This window comes from Antennarius striatus, chromosome 1 (genome assembly GCF_040054535.1).
Source record: "Antennarius striatus isolate MH-2024 chromosome 1, ASM4005453v1, whole genome shotgun sequence".
NCBI lineage: Eukaryota > Metazoa > Chordata > Actinopteri > Lophiiformes > Antennariidae > Antennarius > Antennarius striatus.
Window position 1 is genome coordinate 25,539,120 of NC_090776.1, and position 24,649 is coordinate 25,563,768.

The 24,649-nt window shown below is 37.2% G+C and overlaps 1 protein-coding gene across 2 annotated transcripts in view; it reads left to right on the plus strand.

Annotated features, from left to right (window-relative positions):
• Positions 1-24,649, plus strand: part of LOC137613541 (carbohydrate sulfotransferase 8-like) — a 161,295-nt gene that overhangs the window by 15,418 nt on the left and 121,228 nt on the right. Inside the window, exon 2 of one of the 2 annotated variants that reach the window (XM_068343246.1) lies at positions 23,167-23,360. In XM_068343246.1, the coding sequence (XP_068199347.1) occupies positions 23,201-23,360 (160 nt within the window). In that variant the 5' untranslated portion in view covers positions 23,167-23,200. Of the gene's footprint in view, positions 1-23,166; positions 23,361-24,649 lie in introns of those variants that run through there. The other variant, XM_068303916.1, reaches the window with a different exon arrangement.

A 24,649-nucleotide genomic window follows, 5' to 3' on the forward strand; every position in this document is an offset into this window, starting at 1 on the left:
ACAGTGTTGGTCTCACCAACGACGAGGCCATGACTAGGCGTAATTGAAACCGAACTATTTGGACCTAAAGCTGGGATAGGATTTATCCTCAAGAGTGTATTTAGATGAATACACGTGGTTCCAGTTCAGCAGACAGTCAGAAACAATTGTCAAAATCATACTAACAGAAATTAAAATAATACATCTATACTATTCCTGGATACAATGTTACATCTATGTACTTCTAGTTGTTTTTTTAACCCACATCCCATCAGGTAACATGGAGTAGCATGTGTGCATCCATATGATTAATAAAGAACAATGGGGCAGTGAGTTGCTTATTATTCAATTAGTGTTTAATTTATCACATGAAATTACCCACAATCTGTGCCCTGTCTGACCCAGCAGGAAGCCACACTTAACTAATGATTGCATTTACCTGATTTCCTTCCCTCATCGGCTGAGAGTGAGGCAGTTTGTACGGTGACGGAAGATTAAACGGTTCCTTTTGGGAGAGATGAGTTTGTATTTTCCATGACAGTATTGAAAGCTTCGGTGACACTTCCATCACTTCGGTGACACTTACATCACTCCAGCCAGATAGTTTGATCTTCTAACAATCCATCGGACAGTAATAACAATCTTTAAAGTGAACTGTTGAATGAAAAAGCTGAAAAATACTCCTAGTAGTCCTTCCTTTTTGCACTGCGTGGCACTATATTGTGGACAAATAGGCCTGCACATTGAATGTTCATGTTCATTTTGTTCCACATCAATGTCTAATTTTCCAGATGCTGCCTTATAGATCAAACCACAACAATGAACCATGCAGTCTCAAGCAGTAAGACTGAAAACCAAAATCCTCTTTGGTAATAAAATTCAGGACTTGACCTTTTCCCAAAAAGATAATGGCAATACAAACACAAAGTCAACATATAGCATGCAGGATCACAAACACACATTATTTACAGAATCACAACTCAGTATCTGTCACAAAGCACTGCTGTGTTTCACATCACACCTGGGAAACATAATACTTACCTACAAGCTACACATTCAAAGCAGTTTTCCAATACAAAATAGTCTTTTCAAATGAACTAAATATATAAAGTGTATGGTATCAGTAAAAAGGACCACACAACATGCAAATCAGTGTCACTGATTGCACTGATTGCAGTCATGTAGAAGTAATTCTAACACATTTCCAAACTTTTTAGTCTTGACAGTAAAATCTGAAGAAATCCAGAACCCTTCTCTAGCACTCTAGATAATCAGATTAAATGTGTTGTTCAATGAGCTTTTGTCTTTTTGACTTGTTCAGAACTGACCCCCACTAAGTAGAACTACTGATGGTCAAATGGGAAGACTTTTAGCCCCAAAATAATTTTTCCCTCCCCCTAAATTGTTCAGAGAAAATGCAATGAATATTGGTTTTTTAATGCTTTTTATCAAATTATTTTCCATGAGATTACATTTCTGTCAAACGAATGGACTCCTCAATCAAATATACATAACAAAGGTCACATCATGGAACACACTGTAATACATTGAGTTTACATATTGATTCCAGACATTTCCTTGTTAAATTGATGACAATATAATTATGTCGTAAACTGTCCTCTGGAGAGGAACAAGGGATTATGTGTGAAAATATTTCAAAATTTGTAGTTTATTTTACATGTAATTGTCATAATGATTATGACAAAAGCCAAGAAGACAACAAGTAACTCCACTTTAGGAAAGAAGATACCTGGTAAACATTTGTTTCTTTCCATCATCAGTAATCTTGATGTATGAGGACCTGAGGAAATGAGAAATTAGACTGAAAATAAAGTGTACAGTCAGACACCATTGTCACAATCACAAAGAAATGATTTTTTAAATGATTTTAGTTTTCCATCTTGATTTGCATTATGGTCACTTTACCAAGAAGAGCAAGACATTACTAGAAGAAAATTGAATGGATGGCAGTGATGCATGATGCTCAATTTCACACAGATGCTGAAATTGTGATTTTTAGGTCTTTGAAGGAATGGATTGTTCATATGAAACTCAAATGATATAAGTAACATATATTTTCCATTGAACATTTTTAATCAAAGTTCCCACTGATATTAAAAAATGTTGTACTGTAAATGTTTTGATTATTTTGCAACCTGACTCTGGCTTTCATACAGACAAAATCTTTGCTTTGCAACTCCTTCAAGGCCTTAATTACGGAGCATTGCTGTGGAACAAGCTATTACAAAGTTTGTGGTGTTCAAGATTGTAAAAAGACTTTGGCAACATTAGAAATATTTTGTTAAAATCTTTGAATCCTTGCAATCTTTATTCCAACATGTAATACCTCTGTAAATTCAGGTTTTTATGTCATACAAAACTAGAGTTAGAAATGCAAAGCAAGAGTGTTGGAGTGAAAAAACAACATTTTGACATAAACCCTTGATATTGACCAAGGGTTGAATATCTGTAGGAGCTGTGGCTCCTACATTTTGCTGTTGTTCATCAGGCTGTGATGTCCAATCTTTGACTTGATGTGTGACCATGAGATCTCATCAAACATGGAAAAATGATTAGCTGACAAAAAATGAGATTTGAGCAGTCTTTAGCTGACAGATAGCTGACACACATGTGATAAAGATGTTGCATTGTGTGGAATGTAGATTAAGGGAATACAATAATTTACTTTAACATATTTGAAATATCATATAAACATATTTTTTATTCAACAGAGCTGGTGATAATGAACAGCATGTAACAAGCATCATACTTTAAACTGTTCCACATTGTAGGAAAAGGAACTGCAGCATATCCTCACAGATGGCATAATTTTGATTAATATTTGATTTGACTCAGATAAGACTTTGATAGAGTGTAACAAAACACAATATGTAAATACACCTGCTATCACTGCAACAGATGCAGGATTAATGAAGCAATAATATCTTTGGTGCTTTGTTGATTTAACAAGGCAGAGAAGTTCCTTGACCGTCAAAAAAACACCAAACAAAACAAAACAAAGCCATTTTCTCAATGAAGCCAAGTGTATTCATGGACTAATGAGACTGATGTTAATTATCTGTACTCCCTTTGAAAATTTACAAAAATGAGAAGCCTGCTCTCTTTTAAAATAATTCACCATTATAAATGTTAAGATGATAATGTCATTGTATACATATACTGTATATATATTAGGGATGAGCGAGTACACAACTACCTGTATCTGTATCTGTTCAACCAACTAGATTATCTGTGTCCGTATCTGTACTCGGAATGGGCGGGGCTTAAACTGGACGTGGGTGTGGTTTGTCCGGAAATTGGTGGGGCTTAAATCGCTACATTATTTTAAGTCTAAAATTGATATGGATTGATCACAAGTTGCTACATTTATTGTTTATTTTAAAACTATTTACAGAACAGCCTCAAAATTGAGATTCAAATCAATGTTTTTGATCACAAAAGTAAGAGAACTATTTACAGAACAAGTTCTTTATGGAACTGAGTCAGAACATGAATATTCTTAAGTCTATGAATGAATATTTACCGAAGAGCCTCAGAATTGAGATTCAACGCTTTTGATCACAATAGTAAAGGTACTACATATAGAACGAGTAAACACAAAATGTATTAATGAAGTGCATGCAATAGGAAATTATCAACTACGAAGTATACATGAACAATACAGTAATTGTCATACTTAACAAAACTTTTAATTTTTTTTCTTCTTTTTCAGTTTAATTTTTTTTTAGTCAAACTGTTTTTGTTTTCAATTATTTATTTTTAGCACCTAATGTTCTTGCCATTTTTTCCACATAAAGTTAAACAATGTTGATTGCGGTGAATGTGTGTGTGTGTGTGTGTGTGTGTGTGTGTGTGTGTGTGTGTGTGTGTGTGTGTGTGTGTGTGTGTGTGTGTGTGTGTGTGTGTATGTGTATGTGTGTGTGGTATAGAATTATTGATTTGAACAAAGTTTAGATAAGCAGGTAAAAAGATGGGTGGAGGCGGTGGTTAAATGCAGGCGTACGTGCAACAAAAAAACAACAAGAAAGTTCACCAGGTAACCAAACACCGAAATAGAGGCAAGCTGAAGAAAACCTAAGAAGAAAGATGTAAGGAACAGTGAGGCCACCAACAGAGAGATCAGTAATTGTCTGCGTGTGCCTGAGAGTGGGACAGGGACAATCTCTGCTCTAACTGCAGTCTGTAGGGAGGGGCGGGAAGTATGTGTGACTGGCCAATCACAGAGCGTGAAAACAGGATGATTTTCTTTCAGTCCGATCACGAGTATTAACTGGTTTTATTCGTATCGTACTCGTATTCGTCAAAAATGCGTTATCCATACCGAATACTCGTATGACACGAGTATCCGGCTCAACCCTAATATATATACATATATATACAGTATATATATATATATATACAGTATATATATATGTCACGTATGTCGGGGTATGGACCCAAATGCAGGACACCAATGCCAAAACTGTCATCCATGATTTATTAACAAACTTAAAAATTCTCCAGACAGACAAGAAACTCAAAATCAGGAAAGACTACCAGGAGCCAAACATGAGCAATGCACCAGCACCTAGCTCTCATTCAGCGAGGCTTAAAAAGCCTCAGGGTCAATAGCCCAAAACAAGTTCAGGTGTGACGATAAGTAACAGGTGTGGAGCCGTGGCTCCACCCACAAGCTTGGCCTCTCCCTGCCACGCAGCAGCACTTCCACATCCAACTGTGACATATATATATATATATATATATATATATATATATATATATATATATATATATATATATATATATATATATACACTGTATATATACACACACAACATATGCATTGTATGGAATGCATATTATTTCACAATTTCATGTTGATTGTATTGCAAAATTAAGTCATACAATTTAAAGAGAAGAAGAATCACATAGTATAATATAGACCCTCTGCAGAGGTTTGATCAGGTTGATTTATCAGCTACTCTCTCTTCTGAACATTTTCAGTTTGATAAAGTAATTCCAGCTTTGAGTTATTAATGTTAGTCAGGTCGCTATTTTACAGCCTATAGAAAAACTGGGAAATAATAATTGTCTTTTTAAAATTACATGGGGTTCTTCAAGTTGAAGGGCACACCTTGAAGATTTTAATTTGGTGAGCTGAACTTTGAGGTTGACCTTGAGCTCTTTTATGTTTTGAAGGATGTACAAGCGAGCTAGATTAAGTGTTTCTGGAGTCATCCAATTTATATACAAGGTTTCAGCTCCTTTCTTTAAGTTTTTGAAAATTAAATGAACAAAGTTGGTGACTGTCTGAAAGTTTATGAGGCTTACTTTTTCCACTCATGTTCAGAGTGAAAGAATTAATAGAAGCCTGCCCATGTAACACCATTATTATATTCAATTTAGTCTATACATTGATTAATGACGAGACTATGCTATGTTAGGATGCTATTAATAAATGACTGTCATTGTGCTCATGCTATCACACTGATTCTCCGAGTTCTACTATACAGGTTAAAAGAGCTGCTTCTGTCATTTTTCCTTGACCGCGTCTAAAGAATACGAATCATTGTGACGCTCTTATCACAGTGAAAGCTGCTGTAATTTGACATGGCTGGTTGTTGGTTTCTCTACAAGACAGACAGACAATACATGATTGACACAGATTTTACAATAAAACATCATTTGGTTGTATGGCATCAACGATGACATGCGATTGAATGTAATCACTGTGCATGCTAATGAACTATTCTAGTGCAACACACATGGATTCAACATGAAAAAGTTATTGAATATAATGCAAAGCAAAACAAAAAACAAACAAACAAAATAACAAATTGTAGGACATATAGGAGCAAAGGTCCTGGAGAGATTTTATTGATTGCTAATCTGTTTTCTGTATAACCATCCAATAGACCATCAAAGGAACCGTTCAAGACTCCTCAGCACGTAATGTTTAAGCCCATTTAATGAGGCCTGTGAGGACAATTCACTAACTTTGTGTATTCTTATTTCTTATTTTGAGTCAGTTTGACTTTCAGTATATGAGAGACACATGTTCAAGATTCTGATTTAGAAGATTTGAAACATAAAATTCTTCAGTGTTCAATTCAGCAACAATTTATCTGCCAGAACAATTTTAAAAAGTGTATATTCAGATTAAAACCAATCAATATCATCTCCGTTGTCAACGTTTGGATGTCTCCATATCCTTTTTGTTTTCTGTAATACATTGTGGTTTAAAGCCCTCTGAGCATACAAACACCACTCTTTTCTTCAGTGTATCTGTTTTGGTTACAAACTGATTTTATAACTATGTTAGAAATATGAAGTGAACAGCTTCTTCCCACCGAATACCTACTGACAAATTAATCACAAAAAGAGCTCAAGAACTTGTTGCTATTTAAAATCTGCAGAGATGAAGAATTTAGAGGAATAAAAGTGCTTTCCCAGCAATGCAATTGTCTGCAGGCTTGTAATTTGGGGCCCTCACATCAGGCTTCTCCTATTCATCGGAGTCAAATTTGGTATTCATTTTGAAGGCATTATGAAATGTATTCCAACTGGCTGGGAACAGTGGGAAAATGCCACAAATTCCTCCACTTGTAGGATTTGATCTCATTTTCATTTTCATTCACATCTAACTGAAGGGGATGGAGAACATTGTGTATTCATTTATTTAAGTTTTATGGAACATATTTATGCATGCACATAATTCATATATGGTCCCCATTATTTCAAGAGCTGTACATGCCTATGAGAAAAGAGCTGTCAGAATAAACATGTTTAAATTTCTGGAGGGAATAACACTTATTTCAATTTAAATCCATCATTATCTGTCCATCGATCGATCCATCCATCCATCCATCGATTGATTGATCCACCCATCCATTTTCTTATTGATAAGACCACCGTAATTGTCTCGTCTGCACCCGCTTTTCTGCTTTGGTGGCCACGGGTGATGCTAGAGCCTATCCCAGGCAAGAGGTGGGGTACACTCTGATACACACTATACTTTGGATAGTGACAAGACTATGTGATGTTAGGATGCTATTAATAAATGACTGTCATTGTGCTCATGCTATCACACTGATGTTTAAAGTTCTAATATATAGGCTAAAAGAGCTGCTTCTGTCATTTTTTCATGACAGCATCTAAAGAATGAGAATAATTGTTAAAAAAAGTTGTAGACTCCTCAACAGGTAACGTTCAAACCCATTTAATGAGGCCTGTGAGGTGAGTTCACTAACTTTGTGTGTGTTCATACGAGGCACAGAGATGCAGACTACACATACACAGACCAAAGCAGAGCTAAATTTTTAGCCAAACACAAGCTGACTTTCAGTGAGAAGTTTCAGTGTGTAGCTCTCAGTCAGGACTCACACAATGCCACCTTGGCCTAAACATGAACTTCACCTCGAGGATGAACCCACCCTTATCACTCTGTCAATCACTCCAGCTGTTACATCACGATCTGAATCAAATGGATTTTTTATGGACTCTGACAACTTTCAGCTCTACATTCGATAGAGGAAGTGTTTGCTTTCCAGATTCTAGGAGTTGGTAGGGTTGTGGAGGACCGCTATGTATATTTTTCACAGTAGAACCCCTCAAAACCTCACAGGGACAAAAGTAAGACATTCTGAACTGATGTCACTGCCCACTGGTTCAGGTTGATCAAATGGAAACAGCCAACAGCCTTTGCTGTGTCCTCTGTCGTCTACTTCACCTAGTCATTGTCATAAGACTATAAAGCACAAATGCAAAATAGATTTAAATTTTTTTTAATGCATTTGTCCTCAAATGGTGTGGTATTTTGTACTACAATACTCCTTTGGAGCAGCAATCTTTAATGTTTCTTTTAAATACATCAATATTTGTATATCCTGCAGTGAAAGTATACAGAAAATGAAATATAATACCCATGTGTTTCAGATTCCTACAAAATACATGTTAATGATAAAAGGCATCATGAAGCTGAACAACTTTGAAGTACTAAACCAAGTTTGCTTCTACACAGGTTACGTATCCATTTCAATTGCCCGGATCAGTAATTACACACAACTAAAAACATTTAAGAGGTAATACCATTTGTAGTGTTTTTGACAGCTTCCATTTGGTAAAAACATTTCATGCCCATGAGTTCAATTATGAAGTGGTGTTTTAAGGGGATGAAAACATCTATGAGGTAGTCCTTGCTCAGTGATGAGTAATGCAGGCTGCAAAACAGTATGTGAACACTTTGAACACCCCAGCAGCTATGCGAGGATGTTGTTCGTGGACTTCAGCTCTGCCTTTAACACACATGTTCTGAGCAGACTGTTGTCCAAACTGCGCGGTCTGGGTATGGACGAGCACACCAGCTCTTTGGAGTGGGTGCTTTCTCACGAACCGCAGGCAGTCAGTCAGACTGGGGGACCACTACTCCTCAACCCTGGCTGTGAGCACTGGTGCTCCCCAGGAATGCTGTACACCCATGACTGCGTCCCAACCACCAGCAGCAATGTCCTTGTGAACATTACTATTGTGGGGCTGATTAAAAATAGCAACAAATCAGCCTACAGGGAGGAGGTCCTGAAACTAACCACTTGGTGCTCCCTCAACAACCTGGCACTAGACTCCTCAAAAACCAAGGAGATGGTGCTGGTCTTCAGGAGGAAAAGGGAGGATCTCTAGGGGAACTTGAAGTGACTAATCCGAGGGGGACTTGAATTGACTTCAGGTTCCTGGGAACGTGCATCTCAGAGGACCTTACTTGGGGCACCAATACCAATGCTCTCGTGAAAAAGGCACAACAGCGCCTCTACTAAGGTCCCTGATAAGTAGAGGCGCTGTTGTCCCAGGACAAGTGTTAACTTGTCCTGGGACCTGTTGCTGTCCTTCTACAGGTGTTCTGTGGAGAGCATCCTCACCAACAATATGCTGGTGTGGTTCAAGAGCTGCTCTCAGGCTGACAGAAAGGTTCTGGAAAGAGTCAGGAAGTCAGCGCAGGTGTACAGTTATGCTGTTGGATATCTACAACACCAGATGTCTGCTTAGGGCCACGAGCATCACCAGTGAAAGTTCATACCCCGCCCACTGCCTGTTCTCGCTGCTGCCCTCTGGGAAGAGGTATCGGACCTCCAGACTGACCAGCACGTTTTATTTAAGTGCAATGAGAGTACTGAACACCATACTCCGAAAAAAACTGATGACACGCTATTGGAAGTCTGTCCCAGTTAGGAACCTGTCCAATGCCCTGGTGACAATTGCTGCTACTGAGCTCTCTGCCGCACAGTACATCGTACAATCTGACGGTTCACTTTAAATATATTCTCATATTTGCATGTTCTTACAACTGTGTTTTGTTTTTGTTTTTCTTGTTTTGTATTTATATTTACCTAATACTTGAAACTTGAAAGTCCTTTGCACAGAGTTGTCAAAGAATTTCATTCTACACTAAAAGGCATTCTATTCTATTCATATTCTAAAACAGGATGGAAAAAATCTTTGTCTCATTGAAATATTACAAAAAAACAACAACCTAAAAAAATAATTACTCTACATCTGCTGAAGCTTGCTCTGTGGTTCTATGCTGGTAAATGCAAGATGATTTTGTGAGCCATTTTAATCTTTAAAAAATTTCTATTTTGAAGAAAAAAATCCTGTGCGTATGAATAAGAACATTTAATTTTATTTTGAATTGGTTTCCTAAAAAAAATGGAACTGCTCCAAAATACATTAAATGAATATTCAACTATTTCACTGAACTATTTTGTGATTGCTTTTCTCAGTTTATGTTAAATGACGCAACTTCTTAAAATTATTTTCTAAATTGAATAAAATAATCTATGCATTCGTTATTGGTGTAGAGCAGTGAAGCCTGTGGGACTGATTAAATGAGACAAGCTGCACAGGCAAAAACACAAAACTAGCAAAAATAACAGCATCCAACAGCAGGAAACATTTGTGGATGAATAGCAAAACACATAAAATCTCAGTATGCAGGATTGCACCAGCTATAACCGGCTTGTAATTACATTATCGCCCCGATTAAATTAAGACATGAAAATAATTGGATTGTTGTAGGGATGAAAATGGAGACACTATGTTTGTCTCTCACACTGAAGTTTGGTACATCGATTCTGTAACACGTCTCTTGGCTAATGCTAATCCTTTATAATGCTGTGCCATCCATGTTCCATATACTGCCTGAGTAAGATAAAGAAAGGTCACTGTTGGTTTATTCAAGCTTAATGTTGGAATGCTGGATACGTACATCCAGGGTGACATTCCAGTATCACTGTAAATGCAAGAATTCCATATAGATGTATGCACTCAGAATGCTGCTTTTGAACATGATTATATAGCGTCATTTCACTTCTCCCAATAAGAGTGTGCAAGCATAAATGTAATTTCAACGTGTTACCTAAGAGCACGTCAAATTTTAAGCATTAGAAAGTTGAGACTGAACCAGCAAACCTGTGATGAGCAGGCAATCTGCTCTAGGATGCATTTAGCAACATTTTCTGTTTTCACTTGCAAAATCGGTCTCTGTTTTTTTATCTCATAACTCCATATTTACATGCATGTGTTGGATAAACAGACATGGGACAAATAGTGTTCTGAGGGGTTTGATAACAATTATGAGGCCGACTGTGATTTATGATGACTGATGCAAGCTGAAAAGAGGAAGAAAGGCATTACTGCCGTGTGAGGGAAGTTTATGTTTGCATGTGTTATGAACAGCTCTTTATAGTTTTTGCTTGTTGGTGCTGCATTACTTCAAATCAGCAATATCATCAACGCTCCATTGGTTAATTCGAAGATTTGTATTCGCTGTATAAGCCTATTTATAGATATATTAGTATTCAGACAGAATATGCATGTCAGTAAGCAATTAATGCTGATGCTAATGCTTTAGAGTATAAAATTCAGCTTAGTATTCAAATCAATTCCCCGGCAAAAGAGATACGGCAACAATAAAAGTTATAGTTGCAATTCTGCAAAAACAGAAATAGAACATTCAAAATCTCTATGAATGTGTAGCTCCTCTTTGTCTTTACTTAACTTTTAAGATAACACCCCGACCCCCAAACTCTTTGATGGCAAACTGTTTCACCAGGAGAGATGAACATAGAATATGTATAAAAATCTTATTTTGTATCTCTATCAATTTTTATGTAGAATTGCTGCTTGTAGTTAATCAGATAATTTAGTCACACATGAGATCAAATGACAGACAAGATGCAGGAGCTCAAACACAATAGCAGGAAAAAACTCCAAATTACATGAAAACTTTTTGTCACTGATTGCAATTAGTCTTTTAGATTGCCCATTATTATATTATCGGCATGACTGAATAAAGGTATTATATCGATTAGATTGGGTTTTTTATATGAATGTAAATTTCATGAGGTTTTTTTCTCTCATTTTCTTTCCGAAGTTTGGAGGTGAATCCATTTTCATTCATGTCCTGCTGTTATTTCTCATCATCATTCATGCTATGCCTCAATCTTCTGCATACCGAGAAAGGGAAACATGGGTCAATGTTGATTTGTTTGCACTAATGTCCAGGGTGACATGAAACTTGCACTGTGGTTAATTGTAAATGGCTACATTTATGTGTTGCTTTTAGGTTTTTGCTGCTCATTCCCTGCCTAGAAATAATATGGTAGTCAGAAGCTATTGCAGAGGGTTTAAGTAATGAACATCCTGTATTTATATATTCCCACTCAAATCAGAAAAGATGCAACATCCAAATGTTATGGTTTTTCCTTCGTCCAACATGACTATAAATACAATCCATCAACATCAGTTCATAGACAAACCTTTTCCTTTGTCTGAAGAGGCAGAACCTCAGAAGAGACAGAACCATAGAAGGGAAAAAATATCACCTTTCTTTTGCAGTCATTCATATTTCATCTCTATTGGCTGAAAAGGAGTGATGTGGGCTATCAGGTGGGATGTAATGTGCTCAGAATACCTTAACTACCAAAATATGACAAATAGCTGTTTAGCTGTTAAACATGATTTTGATCATTGTCTTTTTGACGATGATCACACTAACCTTTTACATAATTTCCATGTTTCACTTGGTGATAGCATAAATTGTGAATGCAATGCTGTTGGCTGTTGACTCTCAAGTGTGCTGTTTGCACAGCTTCACAGCAGAAAATCAATACAGCACAAACTGCATTGAAAACCTTGGCTATTTTAATTTCCATTGTTCTATAAATCTAATTTTATATTATAAACAATTTCAGATTTATATATTATTGTTTAAAATTTAAAAGGTAAAGAAGACTTGAAATTAATGACTTGAATTAATGAGTTACTGAAAAATGTTTAGTTTTTTTTGACAAGGGCTCTTCAACAAATGGTGACATACACACACACACACACACACACACACACACACACACACACACACACACACACACACACACACACACACACACACACACACTACCCTTAGCAACATTTTCAGTAACTATTGTATCCAACATCTGCATGTAAATGAAATTGGAGCTAACAAATGTATATTAAAATACTAAGACATCCGTTGGTAGTTAACAAGATGCAGGATGTATAACCCAGCTGGACAAGCAGTGGCTTACATCCTCACTATTTTTCAGAGAGTGAAAATATTAATAGTTGTGATGATTTCTTCCAGAATAAACCCTCCATGACCCTGTGCTTCGATTGCTCACAGCTTGTGCATCAGTGAGAGAAGTTTGGTTGTACTTGCCAAGGTTGCATGAGTTTGCTGAGCTATGTGTTCGGCAAGAGTAAAAAAAAATATGTTTTTGTGCTTTGCACAGTCATCTGTTGAAGCTCAGTTGGCAATGTGCGTTATTGAAGGCAGACTACATTCAACTATTTTGATGCATTTGTCTTATTAAGGCCAAACAGGATGCTTGAACAATGAAACTTTTTCAAAAATAGAAAGAATACGCTGAGGCCATGCTTTGGGCTCTGCTGTTATGCACTACATTCTGAGATTATGTACATGTCTCACGTAACCCAGATGGGGCCCATCAGCTTCAGCATTTCCTTAAATCATCATAACTAATAACTCTGTTTTAGGGCTAAGATATTGCTTTTTTCATACAAGTACTTAATTTGCGATTCTTTTATACAAGAAAAATGTGTTTCTCTCTCCTTTGCATATTTATATTGGAAGACATGGTGACCATGGAGACCCAAGAGAAATATGGAAATAGATTTAATAATAATTCTTATTTTTAGGTCAAGCTTCATCTCAAAGTGATACCCATGTAATTTTTCTTACACAACCACTACACAAATCAAATTTGTTAACTTTAAAAATAATAATAAAAGAATTGTCTCTCAGAGGACTTGGAAATTGTCCGTGCATGTTAATAAGGCATGGATTTCACTGCCTACATTTTATGTTGAAGGATACAGGCATTCATTTTATGTAATGATACAACTTCCAAAGTGGCTTTTTGCTCAGACAAAAGAGATGAACCTAAAAGGAATAAAGGAAAATGCCATCAAATTTTGCAGTCTGCCACTGCTGTCTTCCTCCATGATTTGTACATGTTTATTTCATACAGAATGAACACATCTGCAAAGGAAATCCATCTTTCATTTCATTTACACTGTAATAATTTTTATGGTGTTCTGTGCTATGACAAACATTTCACTGAGAATTCAGACCATAATTCATTCAAGGATAGACCAAACAGAACAGTGTTGTCGATAACTTCATTACAGGGGGTATATGTCACCATCCAGCATTCATACTGCACCACTAAAATCAAAGAAAAGGACAATCTCATGAAAAACCCACAACAAGCTTCCACCAAATTAACAATTAATATCCATAAGATCTGAACGAAATTATATGGACTCCCTTCAGGCTGCTTGCGAAATCATTGGACAATTAAAAAGATAGGTGAGGAAGAATGATTGGCATCGGCAAAAGCCAGTGATATATATTGGAGATTATGCATTTACTGGTCTTGGATGGGAATGTGATCAGAACTTGAGCAAGTAAATCGTGAGCAGGTCAGGATTTAGTAGATTCTTGAAAAACCAAAGGACCGTTGTCCTATAGACTGAGGTTTAAATAGCTCTGATGTATAACCAGATGTGATTTGAAATCAGCAGAGGAATTAGGCGAGGGCTACACAACTCTTTTAAATGCTGTTGGTTGAAGGTTTCAATTTAAAAAACACAAGAGAACATAGCCTTTTTTTTCTTTTGCTGCTATGCTAGCACCACAGTACAGTATTCATGGACATAAAACACATCCTCAAAATCCTTTCAGCATTGAATCCAGACCATAATACTGTATATATGTGCTATTCTTAATGCTTATCGTAAGTCCAGCACTCAGGTGTCCAGAGGATCCTTGTACTCGATCTACTACCTACACATGAATAGAAACAGGCCATATTTTGTATGTATTCTTATAGGCAAATAAACTCACAACATTGCAACAGTTCATGGTGTCACAAACAAAGAAAAGTAGCTGTTTGTTGATTATATTTGACACATTCAGAGAAATGTGCACTGGCCATATCTGATTCCTTTCAATACTGACGACCTCTTTGACAGACTCAGGCAGAAAGTAAGAGGAATACCGTCTCAAGTATTGAATTGCACCAGCATTGCACCATCTGTCTCTCTTGAATGTTCAGGAGTAAAAGTTCCTCAGCCTGCTCCTCCCTTCCATCTACTTCTTATTTCCATGAGTGAAGTGTATTAAATAGCAGATATAATGTAAGAAGAGCACAGTCTAGATTTTTTTTATGGACTCACATGATTCTATATTATGCATTTAATCATGCAGCCTTTTGCACAAGGCTTTAATAGGTTGAGTTTCTGGGGAGTTTCAGTGCACCTTTTATAGCCCAATGATTGTAATTATATTATCTTTAAATAGTAATTAAATTATTAGAGAGTAGAGGCTTACAGGCTGCCAAATGAATCATTAGTCTGGTGTGTCAGGCTCAGGTGTGTTATTATTCAAGAAAGTGGGCAGTAGTGTTGGTGGATCAAGCTAGAGTCCGTTTTAATTATATTTCAGAAATTGAAAAAAAAAATCTGCCAAAAAGCTTTTGGATAATACTGACACATGATTCATTTTCTCAGTGTGGCTTTCAGAAGCAGACCCTTTGTTGGATCATATTAGAGATGCAACACATTTTTTTTTCAAACTTGAATTAAAGGCCTTATGAAAGATGGTTTTTGTTCTTTCGCATAGGCTTGCCTGTAATTTATTAGCTCTGCCCTTCTTGCGATTTGCTTGCAGTGAGGATTCTACATATGAACAAAAACTACTCTGTTACCTCATCTGATAGGTGTGTAGCAGAGCACAGCAGTGCCCTGTGGCAGCCGTTGGGCTGACATGATATGGCAAGGATGTGTTGTATATGAGCATGTCCAATTGGGTTGGAGCTGTCATCACCTGTTCTGCCGGAGCGGGTAGTTATCCCGAGGCCACACACTAGGTCACCGTCACAGAGCTTTCACGTTAGTGACATAGTTGAGGTTTTTTGTGTGTGTGTGTGTGTGTGTGTGTGCTGTACTTGTGTAGCTGTTAGTCCACTGTACAGCGAGTAGGCGCATCATGTAATTTAATTTGACTATTTATTCACATGGCTTTATTCAAAGCAGTATGGAGCTGTTTGGAGTGCACCCAACATAACAGCTGTGGTTTGGTATGCAGTATAAATAATGAAAGAGAATTTTAATTGTGTTTAAAAATTTAGAGAGTGAAAACCAGATGCCCATACAGTAGATGTATGGTCATTGCTGGATCTATCCACATGTTCAATGTGTCGCTTTATTTAAATATTCCACTTTCACAGATTACTGTATAATATATTACAGGTTACTTATTTTATGGGGTGTTTGATTAAATTTAGATGAATATTTCAAATGAAATATGCAATACAAATTAGACAGCTGTCATCCAGCATGTGAGGGGCAAAATTTGTGCCCAAATTTGACAACGTTCTGTTGTTTGGTGTAATAATAATTATGAATTATGGATTTCTGTGTGTCCTGACGTGATATACCCAACAGGGCCATAGCTAGAAATGTAGCCAGAATATTGTATGTACTATATTATTCATTATGTACTATACAGAAAGGAACCCTTCTTATAATATCTAAACAGTAACTGAGATATTAAAAAGGTTTGATGGGTGATTTCTGCACTTATTTTATTACTAAGGCTCATCAAAGTATTTTGACATTAATTGATCTTAGATATCTCCAGCCCTTACATATAAAGGAAATAAACTTCAAACATGATCCCACACCAGCATCTATTATCCCTTCAACCATAATCATTAATTTACGAGAAAGGCCTTACAACAGCTTTCCGTTGTTGCTGTTACTAGCCAAAATGTGGGGACACAGTAGTGAAACAAGATTAAATTGCATTAAAAACATTCTAGAATATTTTTGGAACACCTGAAATATCCTCAACCTTTTAGTGGAAGAAAATGAATGAAACATACAGAGACACAATGAAAATTGATTTTGTTTACTTTTTTGTTAATGTGTGTTGTTGGCATTCAGCCCACATGGTGTGTTTGATTCATGATTTTTAACTAGAAGCATTCAAATATACATATTTCTTTTTTCAAGACTGTTATAGCTGGTCACAGTGATGAAAAACCTTTGAGGTGTTGTGAAATATGAAAGAAAAATTAATGTGACACATTATAACAATAGTTCCATGAGTAGAATATCTAAATTTGCAAAGCATTACCATTTTCATCTACAGGCTGATGCCATCTACCATTCACAGTCCTGTATTCATAGTTGTCTCCACCATAAACTAGCATTTATAAATCTCCAAACAAAGCAGCAATACTTGATGCTTGATTGACCATAACGATAACAATCCTAGTAATCAGTGCTAGAAAGAACACATTAAACTTTATGGTCCACAGAGTAAAGAGGTTAAGAAAATTTGTGTCCACTTACTGATCCATGCTCAGTAGATTAGTTTATCAGTACATTCATACTTCACATTGCCTCTTTCATCATTGTACCCTTGTGTTGATTCTATTGTGACTCAACCACTGTAGTCAGCCATTGCATACTAACAGTTCAGGAAGTATTTTACCCAGTGTTTTATGTGTGTTTACATGCATTTTATGGTCTTTGTAATTCCTCTGGGACTTACTGCAGGAGTATGCAGTGAGTCGCTGCTACAAGCCTTTTATTAAATATGTAAATTAGTTTTGGCCATATACTTGGCACAAAGTCTTCGTTCTGATTGTGATCACAAAAGCAAGTACTGTAGCTAAAATTAACTTTCTCCATAGTTTACCTTAATTTAGTATTGAAAATTGGTTCGGACTAGAGCTGCTGCTCCCTCTCATTAAAAGACACCAGTTGAGGTGACTCAAGGGTCCGGTTAGGATCACTCATGGTCACCTCACTTTGAAGGTTTTCAGAACACTTATAAGAGAAGAGAACTGTCTGGAGGGATTACAGATCTCATTCTATGATCACACTGCAGGTGCTGACCATTGTTCCTGGGGAGGGTGGGCATTTCACATTGACTGCTTTATCTGTTGGATAAGTGAAAGAAGATGGAGAGCTGATTATTTCATATGATCAGCTTTCGTTTCTGTCATTAATCATCTCAAAACAAACTTACCTGTTTGGCTGAAGTCAGATCGACTGTTTGATCACAACTCTCTACAGTATACATATCCTTAAGTAAGAAAACTAATATTTTCTGTGGGTGCTGAAAGAGGATGCTCCCATGAGCGGTAATAAAGGTAATTTTGATGACAACACATGAAGACACCCATCATCCAGACTATTGTTACTGCCCCTTCACACTGAATGGAGCCAGTTTACGTTGTACATGCATTACATTAGAATGTCTCTTAACTGCCTACGTTTTGATGTTTTTTTTGTTTTTTTTCAGACCCAACCAATTGGAAGGAAACTCCATAATATAGTCAGGGTTCATAGTGGAGGTTTGAAATATCTTATCTGCCCTGGAACTAGCTTAGAAAAAGCTGAGGATAACTGATAGTTAAGGCAGGGGTTAGCAGATATTCAACCAAAGAGGACATTCAACTGCCTCACCAAAGTTAATGCAGCTCAGAGCTGCATTGTTTTTTCTCACAAATGTGATTGGTGGTTAATAAAAGAAATAATTTCCAAACACTAGATACTCCATTTACATGAAATCAAGACTTTATTCTATTCTCTCTTTTTTTTTTTTTTACTTCTAACATATGTTAACACATAGTTTGCAATGAAAGAATTTCATTCTGGATAAATAATGAAGCTTTGCAAATCACATCACAGTTAAGTCATGCATGCAGACAGCAGTTTTGGCATAATTCCATTTGCTTGAAAACTGAAATTTTCTTTTCTATTATACATGGACATCAAACAGAATTTCCTCCATTACAACTCTGCCACAGAGAAATTCTGTATCTGCATAAAATAAGACATGTTATGATATTTCTTGGCATATACATCTGTTTTGAAGTAAAGTTCAAAGGCAGAGAGTTTAAAATGAAATATTATTTGATGACAATGACATGTATGTGTCAAGCTGTGATTGCAGTAGTGATTTTCTTTTTGTCTGTCATTATTTCCGATACATTTGACTGTGCGTTTGTAGTGCTTTGTTTCCGTATCATCTTCTATCTCATCTTCACTGTGGAGTGTACAGCTTTCAGTGAATACCTCGATTTGTTCATTATCAACAACTGGTTACGAAGGGGAAAATCTTTGGGGAATGATGGTATGATACAATGGGTATGTAAAGCCCACTATTGGTCACAATCTGTGGGTGTATCAGTTATTCTAGGAGAGTCAAGAAAAGATCAACCGTCTGAATGTTAAAATGAAGTGACTTCACACTCCTGAATGAGCATAAACTAACACCACACTTCAAAGATGACAAGATCTTGTGGTGAGGTGTGCTGTAGGTGTGACAGAGGAGTTCAAGGTGGAGGTGGGACTGCATTAGAGATCAGCTCTGAGCCCCTTCTTGTTCGCTATGGTGATGGCGAACAAGAAGGGGCTGATAGACGAGGTTAGACAGGAATGTCCATGGACTATGATGTTTGCAGATGACATTGTGATATGCAGTGAGAGCAGGAAAAAGGTGGAGGAGAAGCTAGAGAGGTGGAGGTTTGTCCTGGAAAGGAGAGGAATGAAGGTTAGTTGCAGTAAGACAGAGTACATGTGTGTGAATGAGAGGGACCCAAGTGGAAGAGTGAGGTTACAGGGAGAACAGTCCAGAGCAATGGAGAGTGTGGAAAAGAGGTGAAGAAGCGTGTACAGGCAGGATGGAACGGGTGGAGGAAAGTGTCAGGTGTGATGTGTGATAGAAGAGTTTCAGCTAAAATGAAAGGAAAGGTGTACAAAGCTGTGGTGAGACCAGCGATGTTGTTTGGTCTAGAGACAGTGTCACTGAGGAAAAGACAGGAGACAGAGCTGGAGGTAGCAGAGATGAAGATGCTGAGGTTCTCTCTGGGAGTAACCAGGATGGATAGGATCAGGAATGAGTACATCAGAGGGACAGCACACATTAGAGGTTTGGGGAAAAAAAGTCAGAGAGGCTGGACTGAGATGGTTTGGACATGTCCAGAGGAGAGATGGTGAATATATCGGTAGAAGGATGCTGAGTTTTGAACTGTCGGGCAGGAGAGCTAGAGGAGACCAAAGATGAGGTTTTTGGATGTAGTGAAAGAGGACATGAAGGTAGTTGGTGTGAGAGAAGAGGATGCAGAAGACAGGATTAGATGAAGGCAACTGATTCTCTGTGGTGGCCCCTGAAGGGAAAAGCCTAAATGGACACACAGTATGTTTACCTTCCTCCTCTGCATCATGTCAACCAACTCTCTACCTTTTCCTGTCATAGTTCCAACATTCAACGTCCCTACTCTCAGTCCTTTACTCTTTGTATTCCTCCTTATACATGTCCTTATACATGTCCTGCACTGCTCTATTATACTTCCGTGTCACTCCAGACTTCCTCATACAATAGCACAGTTCCTCTCTGGGCACCCTGTCATAAGCTTTCTCCAGATCTCCAAAAACATAATGCAGGTCCAGTCTGGCATTCTCTGGCTAGTTAATGGCTTGTTTAATCCTCACAAAAATGAGTGCAATTATTTTGTAAATTTTTCTACCATTGACAACTTGTCACCTAACCTTTATACTCATTTATACTGTATTTATGCTGTAACAGTTCTTCTATATGCTTTAATTATTAGCTCAACCAATCAATCAAGTTTTAATGTACATACCACGTAATCATGGCAACATACATTTCAAAGCCCTTAACAGAGACAAAAACCCAACTGAACCCCCCACATCAAGCATAAGCAACAGTGGCGGGGAAAAACTCCTTGTTGAGGAGGAAACTCCAGGCAGGACCCAGACTCTTTTGGGCGACCATCCGCCTTGACCTGGTGGGTGGAAAGGGTAAGAGAAAGAGAGAGACAGTGAGAGAGAGTGGCAGATAGGCCAGATGGAGTCAGTGTCTTTATGGTTATAGTTAGACGATTTGATGCAGGAGCTGAATTGGGGACGGGAAAGTCAGGCTGCGTTCACCGACTCCTGGGTTGTTGCCTTCAATACGTACATGTTCCCCATCATGTAGTTGGTTAATTCAAGGCACAATTAAAGCTGCATGGATGATTGTATGGTGGCACGGAGGAAGAAAGGCAGCAAGACACCAGCCAATGGATAGATGAGGGGTGATACTGGTGGGCTTGGAGGAGCAGGTCTACAGCAGATGGGCGGATGAGGGGTGAACCTGTGAAAACCTGTGACGACATAGAGCACAGACCCAGCTAATAAAAGAGCCTCTATTAGCTGGCATCAAACTCTTCAGCTTACTTACTACTGCACAGTAATAAATGTGCATGTGAGTAAAAAGAGGAGTAAGAAAGGAACTTCAATTGCAAGATTTGAAAAAAGAGATTTCAGACTGCTTATAGAGACTGCTGACATAAGGTGACCTCTATGAAAGTGTTTTTTTTTAAATACATATAAGGATTTTTATTGTCAGTTTTGAATAGCACTATCTTTAAATGAGTACTTGGCCTCTGTGGAATCAGTTCTTGCTTTGAGTGGAGTAATGATGCTATTATAATGCATCAGCAAATAGTGGCTGAGGCAGCCGGTTAATTTCTTATTAAAGTAAACGTTTCATGTCAGTAAAATCTTTTTATTTTTTCGGTCTTACTTTCCTTCTGTATTTCTTTTTTTCCTTTAATTATACGTACATACATTCTACATGCGCTTTTTTTCACTATTCTCCATTTTTTTCTTTTTAAAGTTTTTTTTTGTCATTGTTTGTCACCTTGATTATGTCTTGAGACATTCATGTAATGCTCTATGGCTTCTGCTTTGATCTCATCTTTGTACGTCACACTGTTGTTCATGAAATTATGATTATAATTGATCTGTTTATAGTCATACATCATAGTAACAACACAAGCACAAAGTCATTCTGACAGGGAAATTCTTGAGTTCTTATAAAACAAGCCCAGTGCTACTTCCTGCACTGACAATGAATGCTTGAGTAGTCACCAAAGTTCATTTGCATATTAATTTGAAGACAGATGCTATACATTCCTCTGTATGAACAGAGCCCAGAGTTGGTTTGCACTCATGCCAGTCCAACTGGAATTGTGTTTACAAAACCGTATCCTTACAAACAGACCACAGATTTCTTTATTTGGAGGTTTTAAATATTGCCTCATTGAAGTTCATGTTGAACTTTTGCACAGCTTTAATTTGCTAGACATATTTGTTTTAAACATAAAAATACAGATATAGTAGTTTTGATTATATACAATGCCCTTATTTTATTTTTCAAATGACCACATTATGACGTAAAAATGATAAGCTCAGAGTAATTCCATTTATTTGACAGTTTTGCTTTTTTTTTCTGAAAACCCCAAACTAATATCATGAGATGAAACATAATTTAGTCCGTATTTATATCATAACTCACCATAGATTATTAACAACTTTTTCACAGTCACTTATTGTTAATACAAATACTGTATAATATATCTAAGCAATGTCTTTAATGGGGCAGTATAGAGGCACTCAATTATAATTAATTAGGTGGTCTAGACAGTGTCACTGAGGAAAAGACAGGAGACAGAGCTGGAGGTAGCAGAGATGAAGATGCTGAGGCTAGACTGAGATGGTTTGGACATGTCCAGAGGAGAGATAGTGAATGTATTGGTAGAAGGATGCTGAGTTTTGAACTGCCAGGCAGGAGGCCTAGAGGAAGACCAAAGAGGAGGTTTATGGATGTAGTGAAAGAGGACATGAAGGTAGTTGGTGTGAGAGAAGAGGATCCAGAAGAGAGGGTTAGATGGAGGAAACTGATTCACTGTGGCGACCCCTGAGGGGAAAAATTGAAAGGAAAAGAAGAACAAGTGGAGAGAAAGTTCATTTCAGAATTATCCCTGATCTTATCCGTATGCATTAGTCCTTTTTTTTTTTTAGACAAATCTACCTTTGCTATTGATATTGGGTTTACATAAACTTTTTATTCCTATTTTTTTAGGTCTTTATATACGTATCTTGCATTTAGCTTTTACTTGTAATTTATTTTTATAAAACAGTTGCAGTTGCTTTTCATGTTTAAAAGACTGTGCATAAAGTTTATATTATAAGTACTACTACTACTACTACTACTACTACTACTAATAATAATAATAGGAAGGCACAGTGGTACAATGGGTAGGGTGGCACTGTCGCCGCACTGCATGGCGGTTGCGGGTTCGAGTCCTGCCCTGTGCGGAATTTGCATATTCTCTCCGTGTTTATGTGGGTTCTCTCCAGGTTCTCCAATTCCAAAAACATGCACTTCAGGTTAATTGGCCAGTCCCAAATTAACTGTAGCTGTGAGTGTGTGCGCGTGTGTTTGTTTGTGTACACTGTATGTGTGGCTGGCATCGCAGTCGGAGTGTCCCCTGCCTCATGACCCCAGTTGACCGGGATAGGTTCCAGCACCCCACGACCCGTGACAGCGGAGGAAACGGGTTCAGAACATGAATGAATGAATTATATGATAATATTAATAAGTAGATGGTGAATGAATAAAGTGACTTTCCACTTCTTACATTACTTGTAAGAGTTTGACTTTCTGATTGGCTTGACTTCTTTTGCTCACAACATTATTTATGTCTTGCTTCTTTGTGTCTCCAGAACCTATCACAGTGCCATCTCAAAGTGCTGCATCATGCTTTGGATGAAGTGGAAGATGGTGATGGACTCTGTATGTGGACGAAGAAGAAGGATGCCCTGTTCGCTCTGGTTCCTCCTGTTATTTGCTGCTGGAGGTTTGGTTCTCTTCATCCACCAGCGGGATCTGTCAGAAATGGTTCAGCAGCATGGCCCAGGTTAGTGTCATGTACTTCTTTTAATTAAGGTAACCAGTATTTTCCTCCTGCATAAAACACCTTAACTTTCCATTATATAATTAACTCAAGACAGTTCTTTAGCCTGTGGATCAACTCTTAGACTGGGGGGAAGTAGTTTCCTTGTTATATATTAACTGTTTGAACACATTTCAAAAAATATCTGTAAAAAACCCATTATTCACACTCCTTAAATGTGAATAGTAAATGGTTTTTTTTACACCTAGTCAAATATATCATCCTGTATTACACATTATCATTGTTACTCATCGCTGTTTTAAATATGTTTCAATTTTATTATCCACATTTTTAAGGCTTTAAACAACCTGTACCTAAAACAAGCATTACACAGATTCATTCTTAATATCAAGCTATTACTTGGTTATTTTACATTTTTTATATAACATTAAACTAAATCGTAATCTTGTTCATATGTTTCTCATAAATGTTTGTGTAATCATCCATTAAAACATTAACTACATTTGAAATACAGGCATGTGCATGGACTTTTAATTTAAAATATTAACTAATGGATTTTTCTGCTGAGGAGATGATGGATGAACTAGCTGAATGATGATTTATTGGCCAAAGCAAAAGAAAAACAGTAGTTGGACTCTCCAAATTGAATTGTTTTGTTTGCATAACTCTTAAATGTACGAATGTAGGTGAAAGCACACTAAATCACATAAATGTGTCAACCAATTATACTTCACAAATTGTGTGTACAGTATGTATGCACCTACATGTCGGTATGTATGTATGCACTTACATACAGACATATCTCTGTATGTAGGTGCATACAGAAAGATACAAAAATTGACAGATATACATTATTATTTGGTGTGTATTATTTTCAGGTTCAATCAGTGGTGCTCAGAATCTTTGTTTTCCACATACTTAGTTTTCATTTTCAGCTTTGTGGCCTCGGTCGAGTTTCCTCTATGGTAAGGGAAAGTTGCGCTTTCAATTTCAAAATGAGTCAGACAGAATGTGCTTCAGCTTGGCACTCAGCATTAAGGAGATTGGGGTTTAAGCAGCTGCAATGGAAGAATATCCCGAGCGTGTAAAACTAAGCCGCTTCATGTCTCAGAAACAAAAGATCAGCTGCTTGTTGATGTTCCTCTTTGGCTTGTACTACACCTTCCACCTAAATGAGAGCAGGATTTGTTGTATCATGTTGTTGTCGATGGACCCACATCATATGAGACTAGTGACATGCGGTGAGGTTCATAGCTGGTGAGGCACTGACTTCATCATAATCAGATGAAGAT